Source organism: Schistocerca americana, chromosome 10 (genome assembly GCF_021461395.2).
Source record: "Schistocerca americana isolate TAMUIC-IGC-003095 chromosome 10, iqSchAmer2.1, whole genome shotgun sequence".
NCBI lineage: Eukaryota > Metazoa > Arthropoda > Insecta > Orthoptera > Acrididae > Schistocerca > Schistocerca americana.
The window spans coordinates 148792752-148816480 of NC_060128.1; the positions used below are offsets into that span (position 1 = coordinate 148792752).

At 43.7% G+C, this 23729-nt stretch overlaps 1 protein-coding gene across 1 annotated transcript in view; it reads left to right on the forward strand.

Annotated features, from left to right (window-relative positions):
• LOC124552712 (acetylcholine receptor subunit alpha-like) overlaps positions 1–23729 on the forward strand; it is a 699835-nt gene that overhangs the window by 668432 nt on the left and 7674 nt on the right. Inside the window, exon 9 of the mRNA XM_047127053.1 lies at positions 13814–14102. Within this exon, the coding sequence (XP_046983009.1) occupies positions 13814–14102 (289 nt within the window). The remainder of the gene's footprint in view (positions 1–13813; positions 14103–23729) is intronic.

The following is a 23729-nucleotide window of genomic DNA, read 5'->3' on the forward strand; positions in this document are numbered from 1 at the left end:
CTGGTCAATGGTCGTCGAGCAACTGGCTCGTCACAATACGCCAGTCACTACTCTTGATGAACTGTGGTATCGTGTTGAAGCTGCTTGGGCAGCTGTACCGGTACATGCCAACCAAGCTCTGACTCAATGCCCAGGCGTATCAAGGCCGTTATTAGGGGAAAAAGGTGGTTGTTCTGTGTACTGATTTCTCAGAATCTATGCATCCAAATTGCGTGAAAATGTAATCATATGTCAGTGCTACTATAATATATTTGTCCAATGAATACCCGTTTATCATCTGAATTTCTTCTTAGTGTAGCAATTTTAATGGCCAGTAGTGTATCACTGGTCGGGTGTTCCGTAGCAGTCTTCCACAGCAAGTGCCAAGCAACGTAGTGCTGCTGCCTGCCAGCGGGGTGTCACGTGATGGCAGTGTGGTGACCGGCGCTTCGTCGTGTTGCAGATTCGCGTGCGGCCGCGTCCTGGTGCGGCCGATAGGGGCGCTGCGGAAGGAGGGGGTGGGCCAGGCGCACGCCTGCTTCTACCCCTACCAGGAGCGCGCGCCCTGCGGCGACGACCCCGGCGGGGGCGGCGGGGGCGGCGCCGGGGGCGGTGTGGGCGTGGGCGGGCTGGCGCGGCTGCGCGCCTCCTCCAGCGACAGCCTGCGCACGCCCACCTCCAAGGACGACCTCTCCCCCGGCAGGTCAGTGAGCGTCTCCCACCACTACAGGGGTGTACAACGGCGCTGCGACCGCCAGCCTGTATACTGTGAAGATAATGAATAGAAATAGAGTAGAAATAGTCATATCTTTCCGACAAGTGTCCTTACATGAACTCGTGACCTTACATGACCACATATTTACAAATGGCAGAAAAATAACGCTATATTTATATTAACGCCAGTAAAATTATTTAATGAGAGGAAAAACAATGGGATAAACAACTTGCAGACCATATGACTGAACAGGAAATGGATATTGATTTCCGTGAGTTCCAACTAAGTTGTGAAACCAGGCAAAGAACTAGCATCCTCACATAGATTGCGATTTCAAAGTACCTCGCGTGAATAAATCTGAAAAACGACTCAGTATATAATTAAGCGAAGACTGCTGAAATAAGTAACCATGTTACCATAGTGCTGGACGACGCCAGTTCAGTGTGCGCACTTCAATCTGACACCGCAAAGCGTCTGTACTATTGAGTCCGGCACGACCAAACAGGGAAGCGAAGAGGCGTGTCTTTGTCCACAAGCCGTGGAGTTTTGCTGACTGACCCTCCGTGTCAGGCGACACGATTGGCTGGCTAATCTGTCTGAGAGCCTTGCTCAGGACATGCTTTTATAGTTCTCAGCTATAGAGTGTAAGTATCTATGGAATGAGCATTCGGATGTGCAGAACAAGAAAGCTGTCCGCTACTTCTACTGCTGCTCAAGTCACGTGGTATTGGGACGACGATGTTAGTCCTTATAGCGTTTGGCGTATTTTGAGTGTTATTACTTCGCTAGAACAGACAGATAGTATCCTGAAACTCTGTATATGCATTTTATAGACATCTCAACAATTTTATACCTGGAACTTAACTAGTTTTAAAGCTGTGAAGGGCAAGGGTCTTGTTCTTTTTCGCTACAGTATCATAGCTCACTTCCACTTTACTTACGTTTTTTTCGGATGCGAGAAAAGAAGTGACAGCGATGATAGTGTGACCATATTTTCTTCGGACAAAGTGGGACTTTCACACATTTTCTTGGCCAAAAAGTGGGACAACTTTTATTTCTCGTTAAATATCACTTTTAATGCTAACATTTCTTCTTCCTCTGCAAATATAGCCTTCACTGATATATATATATATATATATATATATATATATATATATATATATATATATATATATGTGTGTGTGTGTGTGTGTGTGTGTGTGTGTGTGTGTGTGTGTGTGTGCACAAAACCAAACAAAGAATGGAAAGACTGGAAAGAAGTACATTTCAAGTTTTCAGAAATTTACTTATTAAGAAATGTAACATTTATAACACAGAATGTAGAAAGACATACAGTAACAATCACTACAAAAAAAAGTTCTTAGTGAACACAAGAAATTTAGGGTTTTGTGGATTCCACACGGCAATCATATTTCTTCGAAGATGAAATTTCATTCAGCAATTCAGGTTTGCCTCATAGGCATGAATAGAAGTCAGTGCAGCTGTATTTAGTGAAGTTTAAACAGGTCAGTAAAATACACTTAACGCTCCTCACCGTAAATCAATTCCTCTCATCTGTCCACTGTGACGATAGTAAGCTGAAAACTGTTTCAACATTTGCATTGCGGGCAGGGAGTGAAAAGAAGTACTGCGCTATATTAGGCGATTCTCTGAACTGTTCGTTACACTGGCAAGATCTGAAAAACCTACACCATTTTTCATGTGCCATCAACTGATTCCATTGTTCACTGTTTGTTTCCACTTGTTGTTTTACAAATGACTCTATATGAACTATTTCATCAAATAAGAGGCTGTCATTTATTATAATGCCGTTTTCATTTAGCCACATTAAAGTATTTTCAACTACTAACCATTCTGGTGGTTCTGCGAGCATCATCCATGAGAATACAGAAAACTCAGCTACCTCTCTAACCATGAGGATAAATAGCCTACTGAAGCATCATAAAACGTTGATATTGCTATGTCAAATCTCTTAACAGACTGGTCATCACAATCATTCAGCATGTTTTTTACTCTTAGTGGTACAAAATGTTCATGTTTCCTTGAATTTAGTATTGTCAAAGCTTTATTTAAGACTTCTAATACTTCACATATGGAATTATTCTGTTTCTCAATGCTCAGAATGGATTGTTGGAAAACACTCATTTGTGAATGTACAAAAACTAAATAACATTCATTTATAGGATCAGTGAAAAAACTCTTTAAGATTGCAGGGCACATTGAGTTAGACTGTGACAAAAAGTAAGATTTCAAAGGTTCATACATTTTCAAGATCCTTTCTATGGCTGGCAACAATGAAAGCCACCTTGTTTTGGAAAAGGAAAGTAAATTTTTGTAAGTGACACCAACAAATTCACAGAATTCAATGAGTTCTGCAACACGAATAGAAAAAATATGAAAATGGTTGTACAACTTCATGACAATGCAGCCAATGTCAATAGGTAAAACATCACAAGCACTTTGAAGTTTGTTACGAACAACATGTGCTGGACAACCTATGCCAACAATGTTAGAGTTTTTTAATTTTTTTTTCAGATGTGTGTGAACATTATTACCCTCTTTCTTCATTAACCCCCCAAAATTACAGTTAGTATTGTCTGCACCAAATGCAACACACTTTGAGATGATACTGAATGACTGTATAACATGAGAAAGATAATTGGAAATTGTTTCGGACTTATCGTTCTGCAATTCATGAAGATCAAGCAATTTCGTCTGCAGTCCACCCTCACTTACAGAAAAATAATGAACTATCACAGGAAAAATTTTCTGATGCCCATGGTTGCTAGCATCAGTAGATATTGAAAAGTATTTTGCACTGTTTACAGCAGCTATTACCTGTTTCTGGGAATGCGGAGCTATAATATTGTTGATAACTGCTTCACACTTTGTTGTTATACAGGAAACATTTTCTGCAATCTTAGAATCAGGAATTGTTTAGTTGAACACTGCAGACATTAGAACAATAGCTTTGGTGGTGTTTAACAACATGGAATTACAGTGTTCCTTCTGCTGCAGCTAGGTTTTCTGTTCCTGTGTATTTGAAGTTACAAAATATCTCGTCATTTTTGGAGAGGAACCTGCCGATCGAAGATTCTTCCTGTGTTTCTTTGATTCCATATGATGCTTGAGATCTGCAGCACCACCATGAGACGCGGATACAGCACAGTTACATACGTTACATTTTGCTGAACAGCCATTGTCTGTAGCAGTGAAGCAAGGAAATTTCTTCTGAAGCTCTTCCGAAGACTTGATTTTCGTTTCGGCATCGCCACGACGTGCTAGCACTTCACGAAGCTGAGTACTGACAACAATGGCAAGCAAAAGCAAAGAAAATAAGAGTACGCAACAATTATAGTGCTTAAGCTGTACATTTTCAGGGGGTACCAACGTATGGAATGTCAGTTTCAATTGATAGTTTATAAAATCGACACTCAGAAAATATTTTAATCACTTTGTAAATGTCTGAAAATAATCCTTGAAAATCTGGACAAATTGCTTGTTTTAAAAAAAAAGTTGGGACAAATTTTGGAGCCTCAAAAAACGGGACAATCCCGATTAATTGGGACGTATGGTCACTCTAAGCGAAGATTACCTTTTTAGGTTTTCTATTGCACTTATTCATGTTGTCGAATCTCCATTCTAATTAATTGCATCACAATGACACTGTGTTGGGCGCCGATGCATCACAGGAAGGAGGGTAAAAACTCATTTGTAGCAATGAAATTCTTGGTATAAATAAGCAATTTACACCACCTGCTTATTTGACACCCAACAATATTCTTTTTAGGTTTTCTATTGCACTTATTCACCTGAATAAACTGGAGGAAATTAATCACACTCTCTCTTATAAATCTGATCTGTAGATGACATAGCACGAATACGTAAACACTGACAGGCAGCTTGAACACAGTTGCAAATTTATCTAGCATTTCTCTCACGAACACATCGACAGAAAAAAATCGCTGAAATTTGCTCTACAATACAAGACACTACAATAACGCGTCTCGATATATTTAAACATATAAAGCGTCTCACATCAATATGATATGCACTATTAGAGATTTGTTGTACGTACCTGTCTAAAGTAACTGGCCCTGCTTTGACGTACTTCTCTTCACATCCGTAGCAACAACAATACTGCACCATGGCTGCTATTACTTCTAAAACGTGTAGAAACGAATGTAAAAACAGGTGAATACGTGTAATACTAAAGGTTCGCCGTTACCACAAATTGCAGACAAGAGGCGACGTCCCATTACCACGTGACTGGCCCGGTTTGATGTTGAGAACATGCGCAGTAGACTATGCTCGCTCCGTGGATATTTATACTCTATGTACTCAGCTAAAGACAAAGCTACTCTAGTAGATGGAAGAGTAGCTACGCATTCTTTGAGACATGCAAGTGCTTGTCAGTGCTCGAGTAAACATTCGTACATAATGTGGAATGTGCCAGGTGCCCCAAAAATGTTGCGACAAAGTTTGAGAAGTTGTAGAGGGTGTCTCCAGGAAGAAATGGAAGGTAGGAATCCGTGTTCAGAAACGACATCGGACGGCGCTCCAGATATTTGTGATACGGCTCTGTCATTCAGCGGATCTCTCCTTTTTCCTTTCATTGGTATTAGTGTGACTATAACAGATTGAATTAAATCATAAAGACATATCAGTTGTCGACAGTTTCATACGCTTTCATGAAGCACAGCAAATGAGCAGAGGATGGACACAGAAGTAATCCACGCATCGAGCAAGGCGTTATTTTTACTTAAAGTGGCAGTTATCGAATAAATGAAAGTGATCCATGGTCCAGGCTACTGGTAGGTGCATCATAAGATAAAACTAAACAGCTGACTTCTAGCAGAGATGGTAAAAACAGAGAAGTTCGTTCACTGTTGTGGATGATAACTTCTTAAACATCATCTTTCAACAGTCTCGCTAGTCAACTTACAGACGCTGTAATTTGCAGTAAGTCGGGACACACTTTGTGAAGTCAATTCATTCAGAGAGCATTTTCTTAACCTCGCTCTATAAATTTGTTAGCACTAATTCTTTTGTTACGTTATTCATCCTACTAATAAGTTTATTTATTTATAGTTTAGCCTAACAGGTTCAGGGCCTTGAGGCTTTCTCTTACGTGGAGTCAGGAACAATGCATACAAAACCATTCACACACACTTAACATGGAACAGTAATAATTGTGAGTAATAATAATAAAAACAATAACAATAATAATTATAACGATGCTAGTAGTAATAGTGACGATAATTTATGGCATTAAGAACAACAAAAATATTGATTACTTTAGAACATTTGCAGCCGTGTTTACTGCCATATGAATCTGAAGAGATAATGAAAGACAAGAAGATTGAAGTAATAAAGACAGAATTTTCAATAAAGGACTGTGTGACAAGGGGAAGTGTGCAGGCAGCTCTGACAAGTATAAGAAAGAGATAGACGTTATGATATGAGGTGGACCATTAACTGTCAATTATATTACATTTATTTAATGTAAAAAATTGAGCTACATTACGGTATTTGCAATCAATATCAGACAGAATGATTAGATGTGCCAGCTGCAGAAATATCGTGTCGGACCTCCTATTTCCTTTCGTATTGGACCAACTCGACGTTGCCTGGACGCAACAAGTCGCTGGAAGTCTACTGCAGAAATATTTAGCCATATTTCCTATACAGCCGCTTTAATCTCGAAAGTGTTGCCAGTGCAAGCTTTTGTGCACGAACTGACCTCTCGATTATATCCCATGAAATGTTCGATGGGATTCATGTCGGGAGATCAGCGTAGCCAAGCTGTCATATACCAGCAGTACGCCTGACAGACCGGCAACCTGGCTTACAGGAAAGTATCGCGGACATGCGTACCTGTAAGGCGTCTCCAACAAGGGCTCCGGCGCCCGGCGTGCGTCATAGCGAGACAGCGGGGCTAGCACAACGGGGGGAGGGGGTGGGGGCATCCTCGCTAGAGATCTACTTCCCTCCGCTGAGTCACGTGTGAGGAAGAATATCCAGAAGTATGCCCCAGCGCAGCCGCTATTTACAGCGGTGCAACTCCACTCGTCGGTAGTTCTCTGACGCTCTCGGCCAACTATTGTCCCCGCTAATAGTAACTCCACAATCAGAGCTCGGTTGGAACCATCGCAACGCGACGTTGGACCTCTCCAACGTCGCCTCCGATAAGTATCTTTGGCCAGCTGCTGGCTGGTACACCCTGCTCCCTTCCAGTAGGAAACTTCGTTAGAGTAGCCTTTGCGTCCCTTCATCTTAATTAACTTTGTTGTTGTCTAGGAGAGCACCTCACCGATTTCTGCGAGAGATGAGATTATCTTTTGTAAGAAGTAGTTTTTTGTTTACCTAATATCCAGTCATGTTATAAATCTTTCTCTTGTTGATTTGGAACGTGTTATTTCTCAAGGATCTAACTACGAGAGACATAGCACAAACAATTCGCTCGAACTGTCCAGAATGTTCTTCAAACCGATCGCGAACGATAGTGGTTCATGATACGTTGGATCGTCATTCATACACACATCAGAAAAATTTTGCATTACCTCGGATCCGAGACTCCCGGAACCTGTACAGAAAATACGAATACAGGTCAACATGAACATCATTACCGCCATTTTTATTGCTCGTGAAAATCCCTCACTGCATGTTGTACCACCATGCAGTGATGCCTTCAGAGGTGGTGCTCCAAATTGCCGTTCACATCGGTACCTCTAATACCCAGTAGCACTGTCGTCCGGCATTAATGCATGCCTGTATTCGTCGCGGCATACTGTGCACAAGTTCATCAAGGCACTGTTGGTCCAGACTGGCCCACTTCCCAACGGCAATTCGACATAGATCCCTCAGAGTGGTTGGTGGATCACGTCGTCCATAAACAGCCCTTTTCAATCTATTCCAGGCACGTTCGATAGGGTTCATGTAAGTAGAACACGCTGGCCACCCTAGTCGAGCGGTATCACTATCGTGAAGGAAGTCATTCACAAGATGTGCACGATGGAGGCGCGAATTGTCGTCCATGAACACGAATGCCTCGCCAATATGCTGCCGATATGGTTGCACTATAGGTCGGAGGATGGCATTCACGTATCGTACAGCCGTTACGGCGCCTTCCATGACCACCAGCGGCGTACGTCGGCCCAACATAATGCCACCCCAAAACAGGAGGGAACATCCAGTTTGCTGCACTCGCTGGAGCGTGTGTGTAATACTGTCTGACCGGCTTGCCTCTAAACACGTCCCCTACGATTGTCTGGTTGAAGACATATGAAACACTAATCGGTGAAGAGAACGCGATGCCAATCCTGAGCGGTCCATTCGGCATGTTGTTGGGCCCATCTGTACCGCGCTGCATGGTGTCGTGGTTGCAAAGATGCACATCGCCATGGACGTCGGAGAGAAGTTGCGCATCGCGCAGCCTATTGCACACATTTTGAGTCGTAACACGACGTCCTGTGACTGCAGGAAAGGCATCATTCAACGTGGTGGCGTTGCTGTCACGGTTCCTCCGGGCCATAATCCGCAGGTAGCGGTCATCCACTCCAGTAGTATCCCTGTGTCCTATAATTCTCCAAATTCTTTTTTGAGTTCTCTGTGCCACCTTTCTCCGTGTTTTCGCAGCAGAAATAAGGGAGTCCTTAATGTTGAACGCATTGTCGAACATCTTTAAGAAGGGATCACCTCGATCCCTATCTCCATGTATTTTGCCTCAACTTTTCTACATAAATTTTAAATTATTTACCTTGTATTCCTCTGACGAAAAAAATCACTACACCATCAATGTAGAAAATAAAATTTCGGGAATACATTTGTCTAGGTAATATAGGAGTATACAAGTGATTAACACAGCAGTATCACAGGTTAATGTAAGCGCGAGATAAGCTACTGTAAATGTGAAATTCTGGTACATTAATAACAGCTGTGACGGTCAGAATGTTGAATGCAAGCATGCAAACGTGTATACATTGCGTTGCACGGGTGACAGATGTCTGTTGGTGGAACGGCTTTCCATGCCTTTGGTCTTGGTCAATCAATACAGGGATTGTTAATGATGCTTGTGGATGATGTTGTCCGATGAGGTCCCATACGTGCTCGATTGGAGACAGATCTGATGATCTAAGAGGCTAACGCGACGTGTCGATGCTCTGTACAACGTACTATGTTGAAACAGCGGCGTATGAGCTAGCGTTATCCTGTTTGGAAACACCCCCTCGAACGCTGTTCATGAATGGCAACACAACACATCGAATCACCAGGTGGACTGTCTGGCCCCGGTAGCTGACTGCTCAGCGCGACAGAATGTCAATCCTAAGGGCCCAGTTCGATTCCCATCTGGGTCGGAGATTTTCTCCGCTCAGGGACTGGGTGTTGTGTTGTCCTCACCACCATCATCTCATCCCCACCGACGCGCAAGTCGCCGAAGTGGCGTCAAGTCGAAAGACTTGCACCTAGCGAACGGTCTACCCGACGGGAGGCCCTAGTCACACGACCAGATGAACTTACAAATTTGCATGGGATAACCATGAGAGTGCTCCTGCTGTCATAGGAAATTCCACCCCCGACCATAACTCCAAGTGTACGTCCGGTGTGTCTGGCACGTAGACAGGTTGGTTGCAGGGCCTCAGTTTTCCTCCTCCCAACCAGTACACGGTCATCACGGACACCGAGACAGATCTAGACTTCATCAGAAAACATAACAAATCTCCCCCCTCCCGTCAAATAAACTTTCGCTTGATACTACTGAAGTCGCAATTGGCAGTGGTTTGGGGTCAGTGCAATACACGCTTACGGAGCTTCTGGCTTGAAGTAATAGATTCGTAACAGTTCGTTGTGGCGCTGTGGTACCAACTGGTGCTCAAATTGCTGCAGCAGATGCTGTATTATGCGCCAGAGCCATATGCAGAACACGAAGGTCCTCCTTCTTGGTAGTGCCCTGTAGCCGACCGGCGTCCAGTCTTTTTGCTACCTTACATTCCCGTGACCACTGCTGGCAACAATCATGTACAGTGGCTACATTCCTGCCAAGTCTTTCTGCACTATCGCAGAAGGAATATCCAACTTCTCGCAGCCCTACCACACGAGTTTGATCAAACTCAGTGAGGCACTGATAATGCCATCTTCATCGCCTTAAAGACATTGTTGACCAACTCAAAATTTCCAGTCCCAAAGGAAACTATCGCTCGCGACCGTTACAGGGTGTATTTAAACCAAACCAGCGCGGGATTAGCCGAGCGGTCTTAGGCGCTGCAGTCATGGACTGTGCGGCTGGTCCCGGTGGAGGTTCGAGTCCTCCCTCGGGCATGGGTGTGTGTTTGTCCTTAGGATAATTTAGATTAAGTATTGTGTAAGCTTAGGGACTGATGACCTTTGCAGTTAAGTCCCATAAGATTTCACACACATTTGAACATGGAGCTCCCGGATTTTCATCCTCAAAGTGACACTACTAGTCCCACTCTTACGTGACTGGTTGTTGTTGTTGTTGTTGTTGTTCTTGTTGTGGTCTTCAGTCCTGAGACTGGTTTGATGCAGCTCTCCATGCTACTCTATCCTGTGCAAGCTTCTTGGTCTCCCTGTACTTACTGCAACCTACATCCTTCTGAATCTGCATGGTGAATTTATCTCTTGGTCTCCCTCTACGATTTTTGCCCTCCACGCTCCCCTCCAATGCTAAATTTGTGATCCCCTGATGCCTCAGAACATGTCCTACCAACCGATCCCTTCTTCTGGTCAAGTTGTGCCACAAACTCCTCTTCTCTCCAATTCTATTCAATACCTCCTCGTTAGTTATCTGATCTACCCATCTAATCTTTAGCATTTTTCTGTAGCACCATATTTCAAAAGCTTCTATTCTCTTCTTGTCCAAACTATTTATCGTCCATGTTTCACTTCCATACGTGGCTACACTCCATACAAATACTTTCAGAAACGACTTCCTGACACTTAAATCCATACTCGATGTTAACAAATTTCTCTTCTTCAGAAACGCTTTCCTTGCCATTGCCAGTCTACATTTTATATCCTCTCTACTTCGACCATCATCAGTTATTTTGCTCCCCAAATAGCAAAACACGTTTACTACTTTAAGTGTCTCATTTCCTAATCTAATTCCCTCAGCATCACCCGACTTAATTCGACTACGTTCCATTATCCTCGTTTTGCTTTTGTTGATGTTCATCTTATACCCTCCTTTCAAGACATTGTCCAATCCGTTCAACTGCTCTTCCAAGTCATTTGCTGTCTCTGACAGAATTACAATGTCATCGGCGAACCTGGTATGAAATTTTAATATACGTCATCTTTCAAATGTAGAAACACGTCTACCAACTTTCGTTTATGTTACACAACTCCTCCTTGTGTTGCAATTTTTTTCCATCAGCATATTCCTCCCCCCTCTCCCCCATGAACCAAGGACGTTACCGTTGGTGGGGAGGCTTGCGTGCCTCATCGATACAGATAGCCGTACCGTAGGAGCAACCACAACGGAGGGGTATCTGTTGACAGGCCAGACAAAAGTGTGGTTCCTGGATTGGAGCAGCAGCCTTTTCAGTAGTTGCAGGGGCAACAGTCTGGATGATTGGCTGATCTGGTCTCTCATCAGCATCATGGGATCACCAATTTAGCATTGGACGGCAGCGTGGAGGGTAAAAATCGTAGAGGAAGACAGCGTATCTGTCGTTGTCAATGAACGTCAACTCTTTTCGAAAAATACCTTACCAAGTGGTTAACAGTCATCTCCAATGTACTTAATAGACAAGTTTTCAGCAAATGATAACGTGTCTGATAACGCCGACTGTGATAGCAGATGAGACGAAAACGGACAATAACATAAGGGTGTTTGTTCCGTTTATCTTGGCCACGCCAAACAACTTTTTGCCCAGAAGCAAGATAAACAATGTATCAAGCATATGTTGTTCAGGTACTAGTGGGACGTTAACATGCATGATCGTCTTTCTTGTAACTTTGTTCGTTCCGAAAATATACTGTACACAGCATAGCGTTGAAATGTATTACAGTATTGTATTGTATGTATCTCTGTTGAAAAGAAGGAAACATTATTGCAGTTACTGTTTTTTTAGCTTACGTTCTTCATAGATGAGTAGAATTTCTACCTTCTCTCCAGTGATGTGCAATCTACCCACACCATCTTCAACTGAAGACCGTTGATTGATTCAGTGACATGCATTTTCCCTATGTTTCCATTTGTTTACTGTGAAACTATCGCTTCAGCAGGTGGACGAGTTACAGTACCCCTGGTACTTAGACTGTGCCAGTGGCGTTTGTTACATAAATTATGTGTTTTGCCAATGTGATTATGTGAAGAGTTCTTATGTAATGTTAACGAGGTCTGTTTCCGAATAGAACCAGTTGGGGGGAAACGTAGCAGTACAATAGGTTGCTTCACATTCTGTACGTAATGTGGAAAACATACTGTTTCATTTGCTTCTATGATGCGCCTCATGTCATTAGTTACTGTTTATCCAGACATCGAATGATGATGATATCATTATATTATTTTTAATTCAAACAGCTTGATAACTATAGCCACTCTCAGCGTGATGCATGTGTTGGTCAGTGCTGTGTGGGTGGAGAAGGTGTGCAGTCTGGTGAGTGTGGTGCTCCGTTGTGTACAAATGGATGGACTGTGGAGTTTGGTGAGTGTATTGTCGTGTGATGAAATGTGGAGTGTGATCAGCGTTTGTGTATGAGGTGTAGAACTGGAGAATTTGTAGAGTGTGGTGGAATGTATCGATATGTTGTGTGGAGATGAAGGAGACCTGGAGTGTGGTGTCTTAGTGTGTGATATGGTGATGTAGAATATGTGACATGTGACGAACCTGTTGGTGTGTAGTGTAAAGATGATGATGATGATGATGTGGAAGGTGGTGTGTGTGTTGGTGTGTGAAGTGGATATGTAGATTCGGACTGTGGTGAGTGCATCGCTATGCTCTGTGGAAATGGAGAAGATGTGGAATGTGGTGAGTATGTTGCTGTATGTGTGGGAATGGAGGAGATGTGGAGTTTGTGATTATGTTGGTGTGTAAGAGATTTGGGGTATGATGAATGTGTTGATGTGTTGTGTGGGAATATAGGAGACCTAGACTGTGGTGTCTTGGTGTGTGGTATGGAGATCTATGATATGTGACATGTGACGAACCTGTTGGCGTGTAGTGTAAAGGCGAATATGACGTGGAGGGTGGTGTGTGTGTTGGTGTGTGAAGTGGATATGTAGATTCGGATTGTGGTGAGTGTGTTGCCATGCTGTGTGGAAATAGAGAAGATGTGGAATGTGGTGAGTATGTTGCTGTAAGTGTGGGAATGGAGGAGATGTGGAGTGTGGAGTCTTGGTGTGTGGTATGGAGATGTAGGATATGTGACATGTGACAAACCTGTTGGTGTGTAGTGTGAAGACAAAGATAATGTGGAGGGTGGTGCGTGTGTTGGTGTGTGAAGTATATAGATTCGGCGTGTGATGAGTGTGTTGCTATTCTGTGTGGAAATGGAGAAGATGTGGAATGTGGTGACTATGTTGCTGTGTTGTGTGGGAATGGAACAGATGTGGAGTGATTATGTTGGTGTGTGCTGTAGCGCTGTAAGAGATTTGGAGTGTGATGAATGTGTTGATGTGTTGTGTGGGAATGGAGGACACCTGGAGTGTGGTGTCTTGGTGTGTGGTATGGAGATGTAGGATATGTGGCATGTGATGAACCTGTTGGTGTGTAGTATGAAGACGAATATGATGTGGAGGGTGGTGCTTGCGTTGGTGTGTGAAGTGGATATGTAGATTCAGACTGTGGTGAGTGTGTTGCTGTGCTGTGTGGAAATGGAGAAGATGTGTAATGTGGTATGTTGCTGTATGTGTGGAAATGGAGGAGATGTGAGATATGTTGATTATATTGTTGTGTGCTGTAGTGCTGGAGGAGGTTTGGAGTGTGATGAATGTGTTGCTGTGTTGTGTGGGAATGGAGGAGATGTGGAGTATAATGATTATGTTGGTGTGTCCCATATCGCTGTAAGATATTTGGAGAGTGATGAATGTGTTGACGCGTGGTGTAGAAACGGAGAATATGCGGAGTGTGGTGAGTGTGCCGGTGTGTTGCACAGCCTGCTGGACGGCGGGCTGCTGGGCGGCAGCTGCCAGGTGCACGGCCCCCTGGGAGCGGCACTGGAGGCAGAGAGACTGTCCGACGCAGAGGAGGCGTGCAAGAGCCCGCCCCCGCTGCCGCCACTGCCTCCACTGGGCCTGGGGCTGGCGGCGCCCCCACACCCCCAAGGGGCGCTGCGGAGTCCCCCAGCCTTCCCCCACTCTCGCTGTCCCCCGGAGGTGCACCGCTCCTGCTTCTGTGTGCGTTTCATCGCTGAGCACACGCGCATGCTCGAGGACTCCACCAAGGTGAGCCACCAGTCTTTGATAAACGCATTAACAGTAGCACTCCAGTGAAGTTACTGTCTGTCATCTACAGCAGACCTACAATAAGGTTAATAAATCATCTTCACCCGTCATCCACAGCACGCTCTTCATCACCGAGTACATGCATGTACTTGAAGGCCCTGCTAATGTCAGTAAACACTCTATGACCACATCATTACTGGCCAATTTCACTTACATCGATTTGTTGTAGAATCATGGAACATATTTTGTGTTCAGACATAATGACCTTTCTAGACTCTGAGTAGCTCATCTGCAGAAACCAGCACGGTTTTAGGAAACAGCGGTCATGCGAGACACAGCTGGCGCTCTTTGTGCATGATATACAACAGGCTCTAGATACCGGCTCCCACGTTGATACCATATTTCTCGACTTTCGAAAGGCGTTCGACTCAGTTCCGCACTGTCGCTTGCTACAAAAAGAGCGCGCTTACGGTCTGTCCGATGACATATGCGGTTGGATAGAAAGTTTTCTAACAGACAGGGCGCAGTATGTCGTCCTGAACGGGGTGACTTCAACAGAAACAAGCGTAACTTCAGGTGTGCCCCAGGTCAGCGTAATAACTCCTCTGCTTTTTACGATTTACCTAAACGATCTGGTTGATGGTATTGACAGCGGCCTTAGACTGTTTGCCGATGATGCTGTGGTCTACAGGAAAGTAGTATCACACGAAAGTTGTGAGCAAATCAATGAGGATTTGCAGGAAATAAATGTGTGGTGTAATGACTGGCAGTTATCTCTCAATATTAGCAAGTGTAACCTTCTGCGTATAACAAGGCGAAAATCCCCATTAATGTATAAAATAAATGATCAGTCTTTGGAAGCGGTAACATCAGTCAAGTATCTGGGTGTGACTATTCAAAATGATCTCAAATGGAATGATCAGATTACACAAGTAACATGTAAGGCGCACTCTAGATTACGGTTTATTGGTAGAATCCTGAAGCGATGCAGTCCTTCGACGAAGGAAATAGCTTACAATATACGTTAGTTCGTCCAGTCTTGGAGTATTGATCGTCTGTATGGGACCCTTACCAGTTCGGTCTGATTCAAGAGACTGAGAAGGTCCAAAGAAGAGCGGCAAAATTCGTGACTGGTACATTTAACCATCGCGAGAGCGTTACAAATCTCATAGAAAGTTTGAAGTGGGATACACTTGCAGATAGACGACGCTCTAAACAGAAGGGGCTGCTCACTAAATTCCGAAATCCAATCTTCACCGATGATGTAGAGCATATATTATTACCACCAACTTTCAAATCGCGTAATGATCATCATTCAAATATAAGGGAAAGAAGAGCTTGTACTGAGGCGTTCAGACAGTCGTTTTTCCCTCGCGCGATCCGCTAGTGGAAAAGAGGGGGAAATATGACTTTGGCGCGAATTGTGCCCTCCGCCACACACCGCTTGGTGGCTAGAGGAGTATATATGTAGATGTAGATGTAGATTGTCAGCAGCCTTTCAGTAAATTCTATGCTACATTACCCTCAGTGGTTTTCTGGCAACTGGTGATCTTATGTATTTGCTATAGTTAATCTAATTTTGTCTTTACAGTCCTATGAGACCAGTAAATAGCACGTTCAAGTACTACTAGATTCTTCAATTAATACTGATCCTTGAAAGCTTATATGTAGGCTTTCACATGATATTTGGCGTCCTTCTTCAAACAGCTGCCGGAACAGGATTCTCTCCCTGATGCTCTCCTGTGGGTCAAACAAACTTATGACCAATTGTACTTGCCTCATTTATACTTGGTGGATATCACCTGCTAGTTATATTTGGTGTCGGTCCCCCAAATTTGTGCAATATACTAGTGCTTAAAATGGTTCAAATGACTCTGAGCACTATGGGACTCAACTTCTCAGGTCATCAGTCCCCTAGATCTTAGTACTTAAACCTAACTAACCAAAGGGCAGCACACACATCCATGCCCGAGGCAGGATTCGAACCTCGACCGTAACAGCAGCGCGGTTCCAGACTGTAGCGCCTAGAACCGCTCGGCCACTCCGTCCGGCAAAGCAATCTCCTTCGCAGACTGATAGTATTTGCGTAGTATTCCACCACTAAGCCAAAGTCTACCACTTGCTTTACCTATGTCTGAGCCTGTTACACCCAGATATTTGTATGTGGTGGATGATCTCACTTCCACATCATGGATATTGTAGTCACAGAAACTCTTTTTCGCGACTTTGAGGGGTGCATAATTTTACATTCTTGTATACTTATAGAAAGTTATCATTCTTTCCAGCAGTTAGAATACATATCAAGACCAATTTTGTTATTAAGTCCTGTGGTTTTATCAACATCTAGGTGAACAAAACTCCAGCTGTTTTTAGAGAGTACTTCTTTATAGAATGAGATTTTCATTCTGCAGCGGAGTGTGCGCTGATATGAAACTTCCTGGCAGATTAAAAGTGTGTGCCGGACCGAGACTCGAACTGGGGACCTTTGCCTTCGCGGGCAAGTGCTCTACCAACTGAGCTACCCAAGCACGAATCACGCCCCGTCCTCACAGCTTTACTTCTGGCAGTACCTCGTCTCCAACCTTCCAAACTTAACACAAGCTCTCCTGCGAACCTTGCAGAACTAGCACTCCTTACTTCTTTATACGTTAGAGCATCATCTTCTGAAGTTATCATTAATAGTGTCTGCTAGGTTATTAATATACAACAGGAACAGCTAGGGCCTGACACACTTTCCTGGATCACGGCTAAAGTTATTTCTACATCTGTAAATGATTGTCTAGCAGAGATAACACGCAGCATCCTCGCTACGAAGACGTCCTCAGTTTACTCACAAATTTCTTCTGATATCCGATATGACTGTACTTCCGACTGTAAACGTGGATGTGATGCCGACTCAAATGCTTTTCGGGAGTCAAGAAATACTGCGTCCAACTGACTGCCGACGCATTCAGAACGCCATGTGAGGAAAGCTCAAACTGGACACTGTATGCAGAATTCATTTTGGTTGGCGTCGAGCAGGCTCTGCTTTTCGAGATACTTCATAACATTCGAGTTCAGGAAAAGATATGTCCATCAAAGTTCAGTATTTATGTGTAATGAAGGAATAATGAAATATTTTGTGTGCAACTTGATGGAAGAGATGTAGAATAAGATGGAAAAGGAATCAGGAGACAAATAGCCTATAAAAAATCCAAATCATGTAGTAACGTACGTTATGAGACGGAAGGTACACACTGCATGGAGCCTGCTCGCTTTTTTAAAACCTTTAAATATTGTATATGAGCAATGTACAGCTTTTTTGATGTCACTCTTCTGGCTGATATGACGGAGCCTGCCACGAATTTTCTCCCGTACCAACTTCATCATCTCACAGTAGCTCTCGCAACCTACGTCTTCAGTTATTTGCTGGCTATATTCCAGTCTCAGTCTTCCTCTCTAGTTTTTGCCCTCTACAGCTCCATCTAGTACCATGGAGACTTTTTCCTGATGTTGTAACACATGTTCTACCATCCTGTCCCTTGTTCTTGTCAACATTTTCCATAATGTTCCTTTCTTCGCTGGTTCTGCCGAGATCCTCCTCATTCCTTACCTTGCACCGATCGAGGTGGCGCAGTGCTTAGCACACTGGACTCGCATTCGGGAGGACGACGGTTCAATCCCGCTACTGGCCCTCTTGATTCAAGTTTTCCATGATTTCCCTAAATCACACCAGGCAAATGCCGGGATGGTTCCTCTGAAAGGGCACGGCCGACTTCCTTTCCCATCCTCCCCTGATCCAACGAGACCGATGACCTCGCAGTTTGGTCTCTTCCCACAAACAACCCAACCCCTTACCTTGCAAGTCGGCATCCTTCTGTAGCACTACTTCTCAAATTGTTTGATTATCTTCTGTTCCGGTTTTCCCACAGTCCATGTTTCACGGCCGTACAATGCTGTTCTCCAAACATACGTTCTCAGAATTTTCTTCCTGAAATATAGGGCCATGTTCGATACTACTAGACTTCTCTTGGCCAGGAATGCCCTTTTCGCCAGAGCTAGTTTCCTTTTTATGTCCTCCTTGCTCCGTCCATCATGGGTTATTCTGCTACCCACGTAGCAAAATTCATCTATTTCGTGAATGCCAGTTTCGACGTCATGTTTCTCGCTGTTCGCATGTCCTCATTACTTTCGTCTTCCTTCGATTTACTCTCACTCCATATTATGTACTCATTAGACTGTTCATTCCATTCAGCAGAGCCTGTAATTCTTCTTCCCTTCCACTGAGGATAGCAACATCATCAGCGAATTTTCTCATTGATACCCTTTCACTTTGAATTTTGGTTCCACTCTTGAATCTTTCTTTTATTTCTATCATTCCTTATTCGATGTATAAACTGAACAGTAGGAGTGAAAGACTACATCCCCGCTTTACACCATTTTTAATCCAAGTACTTCGATCTTGGTCTTCCACTCTCATTGTTCCCTCTCAACTCTTGTAAATATTGTATATTATTCGTCTTTCCCCACAGCTTACCTCTACCTTTCTCAGAACATCTTGTACCATTTTAAATAGTCGAACGCTTTTACCAGGTCGACAAATCCTATGAACATGTTTTGATTTTTCTTTGATCTTGCTTCCATTATCAACTGCAACGTCAGAACTGCTTCCCCAGTGCCTTCCCTTTTCCTAAAGCCACAGTGATCTCTAAAGAGGGCAGTCATAGAAGTTGGAAAAAAGATATAGGTATAGAGAAGGTAAATGCAAACAAACCAGGGGTAACAGAAGAAATACTAAAGTTGATCGATGAAAGAAGGAAGTACAAAAATGTTCAGGGAAATTCAATAATACTGAAATATTAGTCACTCAGGAATGAAATAAATAGGAAGTGCAGGGAAACTAGGCGACATGGCTGGATCAAAAATGTGAAGAAATCGAGAAATAATCTTTTCCATGTCTGTCTAGCCCCCCCCCCCCTCTGACTATATCCTCCTCCCCTTCTCTCTTTCCATCTCCACCTCATCCTCTTTCTTTTCCACCTGCCCACTACCGCTCTACACCTTACATCTGCCTCGCACATCTCCCCGTCTTCCCCTCTCTCTGTCCCCCCCTCACTCTGTTCATCCCCTTATCTATCCATCTCCACCTCTCCCCTCCGTAGACATGCCCATCTCCACATGTAGCCCATGCAAGGCAGTCCAGTGAAGCAAGCTGATACTAATCCCACAACATACATGTAATGCCACACATCAGGGGCTTGAAAATCATTTATTTCCCCCTGACATATAGGCTGTCATGCAAAGCAAACCGATAAAGAAGGTCAATACTACTCTACCATAACACACTCATATGCAGGCAGCCTACATGTTAGAGCCCAATAAACTATTTCTTGCCCCTGACATGTAGGCTGCCCAGAAAAGTAGTATGATTTGAAAGGCTAATACGATTGCCACACATTTGTCTGTTGTTCAGGGCAGCCTATACGCCAGAGACTGTAAAAAGAACGTTTTTCCCCATCTCCACTCTTATTGAAAATAGAATGTTATAAAACCCGCAATGCTGATACTCAAGAGGCCGACTGTCTGTGTGCCAAATTTATCTGATATCGATCCAGGGGTTTGCGAAAAAGATACTGGACATTCAGTCATACACACATACATTCTGCTTTATCTATATAACATATAAACATGGGACTCATTACATACGTAAATAAATTCTTAACTATCGATAACAAACCTGTGAATAGAAAGCCGTGTTGATGGTCATTGTCTCTTTCATTCCTCACCTGTTCAAGGTGGTGAGTAGTTTATCCTTCAACTGCATTTTTCGACCATTTCCCCACTGACAGTTCGTAGCCGCATGTGAACCATGCTTTGAGATATATGGTGCTGCTGTGCTCATTGTTCTGATTAATCTTCACCCACACCACATGGGTGGTGGTCGTGTAGCTCATACTCCAGCTAAGTTGAACACCTACGTGGCTGGTTACTGAATCGGGTGCAAAATGTTGCTTGCTGGTGGTTGCAGATTTGAGACTGTATGCATGTGGTGATGGTGCTCAGCGGAATGTTCCTGCAAATCTTCACAGTGAGGTTGATGATGTTCATTTAGCTCACCCTGCAGTTAAGTTGTTCATCCATCAAACCACTAAACAGTAGTGCAGTCTGGTGTGATAGTGGTTTTAGGTAACGCATTACTAGAGGTACGTCCCCATGGGTTTTCACTACTGCCACGTTGCTGGTTATGTTGCTGACCTTCAAAAAGTTGTGTCTGGCATGACCTCCTGATCACAGTTGAATACAGCGTACTGATCATTGTAGGTAAATGAGGATTTTATCTACTCTAACATGGCAGTGGTATTTATGTCTGTTTTCATGTGTCTTTATCCTCATCCACATTGTTGATTATGTAGCTCGTCTCCAAACTAAGTGGATGACAGCTGAATGACTTGTACTGGTAGTTGCAGGTGGAGGCAGAATGGAAATATGTGGTAATAAGGCTGAGACGATTATTTCCATGTGTAATGTGGGGAAACATCTAGCGCTCAGTTAGGAATACAGCAAAGGAAACACTCATGGGAAACCCAGTGGGCAAGAAGATCTGGTTTGGAAAGGAATGTGCAGATGCCCTGGAAAGGAGAAAGGAAGCCAGGAACAAGTGGCTGAAGGGGACAAATCTGGCACAGGCCAAAGCACAATTTGAGGAGGTCCGAAAGACTACACAAACAATTCTGAGAAGAGCAAAGAGGAAATACATAAGGAATATCATCACTGAAGCAGAAACAGACTTCAGAGGACAAAAGGCTAGGGAAATGTTTCTGAGGGTGAAGTGTCTCTGCAAAGGTCACCAGGCCAAGCAGAAATTTGTCAAAGATTCCCATGATAAGATCCTGACGAACGATAGGGACATAGCTGAGAGATGGAAAGATTACTTTCGATAGCTGCTGAATTGTGATGAACCCGAACTGCAGTTTGATTTCCAGTACCCAATTACAGCCGATGCAGACTGTCCCCCAACTACCCCCTGGATGAGATAAAAACCAGAATCAGACACCTTAAACAGAATATGAGTCTAGGTGAAGATGGAATACAGGCTGAAATGATCCAGGCAGGAGGAGAGAAACTTGCAGAAAAAATACACCAACTGATACAGGCAATATGGACCAAAGAAGAACTACCAGGAGAATGGAAAACAGCTCTGATTTGTCCAATACATAAGAAGGGCGACAAACTGAAATGTGACAACTATCGAGGGGTCGCCCTGCTTAACGTCTGGTATAAGATCCTGTCAAATTGCCTCATACATAGAATTCAGCCAGTAGCAGAATCGGTGATTGGGGAGTACCAGGGAGGTTTCCGGACAGGACGGTCAACAGTAGATCACATCTTCAGTCTCCAGCAGCTCACTGAGAAACTGTGTGAATATAGTAAAGATTTGCATATTTTATTCGTTGATTTTAAGAAGTCCTATGACTGCATACATCGCAAGAGCCTGCTCAACTGTTTAAGGGAGTCTGGCACAGCAGACAAACTCATCAATCTGATATAGATATGTCTGAACGAAACACGTGGAAAGGTAAAGATGGGAAATCGCGTAACTGAGGAGTTTGAAATTGTGACAGGACCCAGGCAAGTAGATGGGTTATCCCCTATCCTGTTCAACTTTGCCCTCGAGAAGATCGTACGCGAGACATTCCAAGAGAAAGGTTTGAAATTGAAGGAAAGAGACTGACATACTTAGCCTATGCAGACGACATCTGTTTACTGTCTAGGTCGGAAGAGGAGTTGGAGTAAATGACCAGAGCACTAAAGGAGGCTGCCAGCAAATTTGGGCTAAACATAAACGAAGCGCTTCAGTCTGGAACCGCGTGACCGCTACGGTCGCAAATTCGAATCCTGCCTCGGGCATGGACGTGTGTGATGTCCTTAGGTTAGTTAGGTTTAATTAGTTTTAAGTTCTAGGCGACTGATGACCTCAGATGTCAAGTCCCATAGTGCTCAGAGCCATTTGAACCATAAACGAAGAGTACCTCGTTATGGCGCGTGGTCATTGTCAGACTGCTGATCATCTACAATCATTGCAGGTTGAGGACCATTCCTACAAGAGTGTGCAAGAACTCAAATACTAGGGGCACTTTTCACTGAGGACTCGTCATGTGAAGCAGAGATCAATGCCAGAATACAAGCAGGAAACCGATCTTACCACAGCCTAGCACAACTGCTTCAGTCCAAATATCTACATCTACATCTACATCTATACTCCGCGAGCCACCTTACGGTGTGTGGCGGAGGGTACTTATTGTACCACTATCTGATCCCCCCTTCCCTGTTCCATTCACGAATTGTGCGTGGGAAGAACGACTGCTTGTAAGTCTCCGTATTTGCTCTAATTTCTCGGATCTTTTCGTTGTGATCATTACGCGAGATATATGTGGGCGGTAGTAATATGTTGCCCATCTCTTCCCGGAATGTGCTCTCTCGTAATTTCGATAATAAACCTCTCCGTATTGCGTAACGCCTTTCTTGAAGTGTCCGCCACTGGAGCTTGTTCAGCATCTCCGTAACGCTCTCGCGCTGACTAAATGTCCCCATGACGAATCGCGCTGCTTTTCGCTGGATCATGTCTATCTCTTCTATTAATCCAACCTGGTAAGGGTCCCATACTGATGAGCAATACTCAAGAATCGGACGAACAAGCGTTTTGTAAGCTACTTCTTTCGTCGATGAGTCACATTTTCTTAGAATTCTTCCTATGAATCTCAACCTGGCGCCTGCTTTTCCCACTATTTGTTTTATGTGATCATTCCACTTCAGATCGCTCCGGATAGTAACTCCTAAGTATTTTACGGTCGTTACCGCTTCCAATGATTTACCACCTATGGCATAATCGTACTGGAATGGATTTCTGCCCCTATGTATGCGCATTATATTACATTTATCTACGTTTAGGGAAAGCTGCCAGCTGTCGCACCATGCATTAATCCTCTGCAGGTCCTCCTGGAGTACGTACGAGTCTTCTGATGTTGCTACTTTCTTGTAGACAACCGTGTCATCTGCAAATAGCCTCACGGAGCTACCGATGTTGTCAACTAAGTCATTTATGTATATTGTAAACAATAAAGGTCCTATCACGCTTCCCTGCGGTACTCCCGAAATTACCTCTACATCTGCAGATTTTGAACCGTTAAGAATGACATGTTGTGTTCTTTCTTCTAGGAAATCCTGAATCCAATCACAAACCTGGTGCGATATTCCGTAAGCTCGTATTTTTTTCACTAAACGTAAGTGCGGAACCGTATCAAATGCCTTCCTGAAGTCCAGGAATACGGCATCAATCTGCTCGCCAGTGTCTACGGCACTGTGAATTTCTTGGGCAAATAGGGCGAGCTGAGTTTCACATGATCTCTGTTTGCGGAATCCATGTTGGTTATGATGAAGGAGATTTGTATTATCTAAGAACGTCATAATACGAGAACACAAAACATGTTCCATTATTCTACAACAGATTGACGTAAGCGAAATAGGCCTATAATTATTCGCATCTGATTTATGACCCTTCTTGAAAATGGGAACGACCTGCGCTTTCTTCCAGTCGCTAGGTACTTTACGTTCTTCCAGCGATCTACGATAAATTGCTGATAGAAAGGG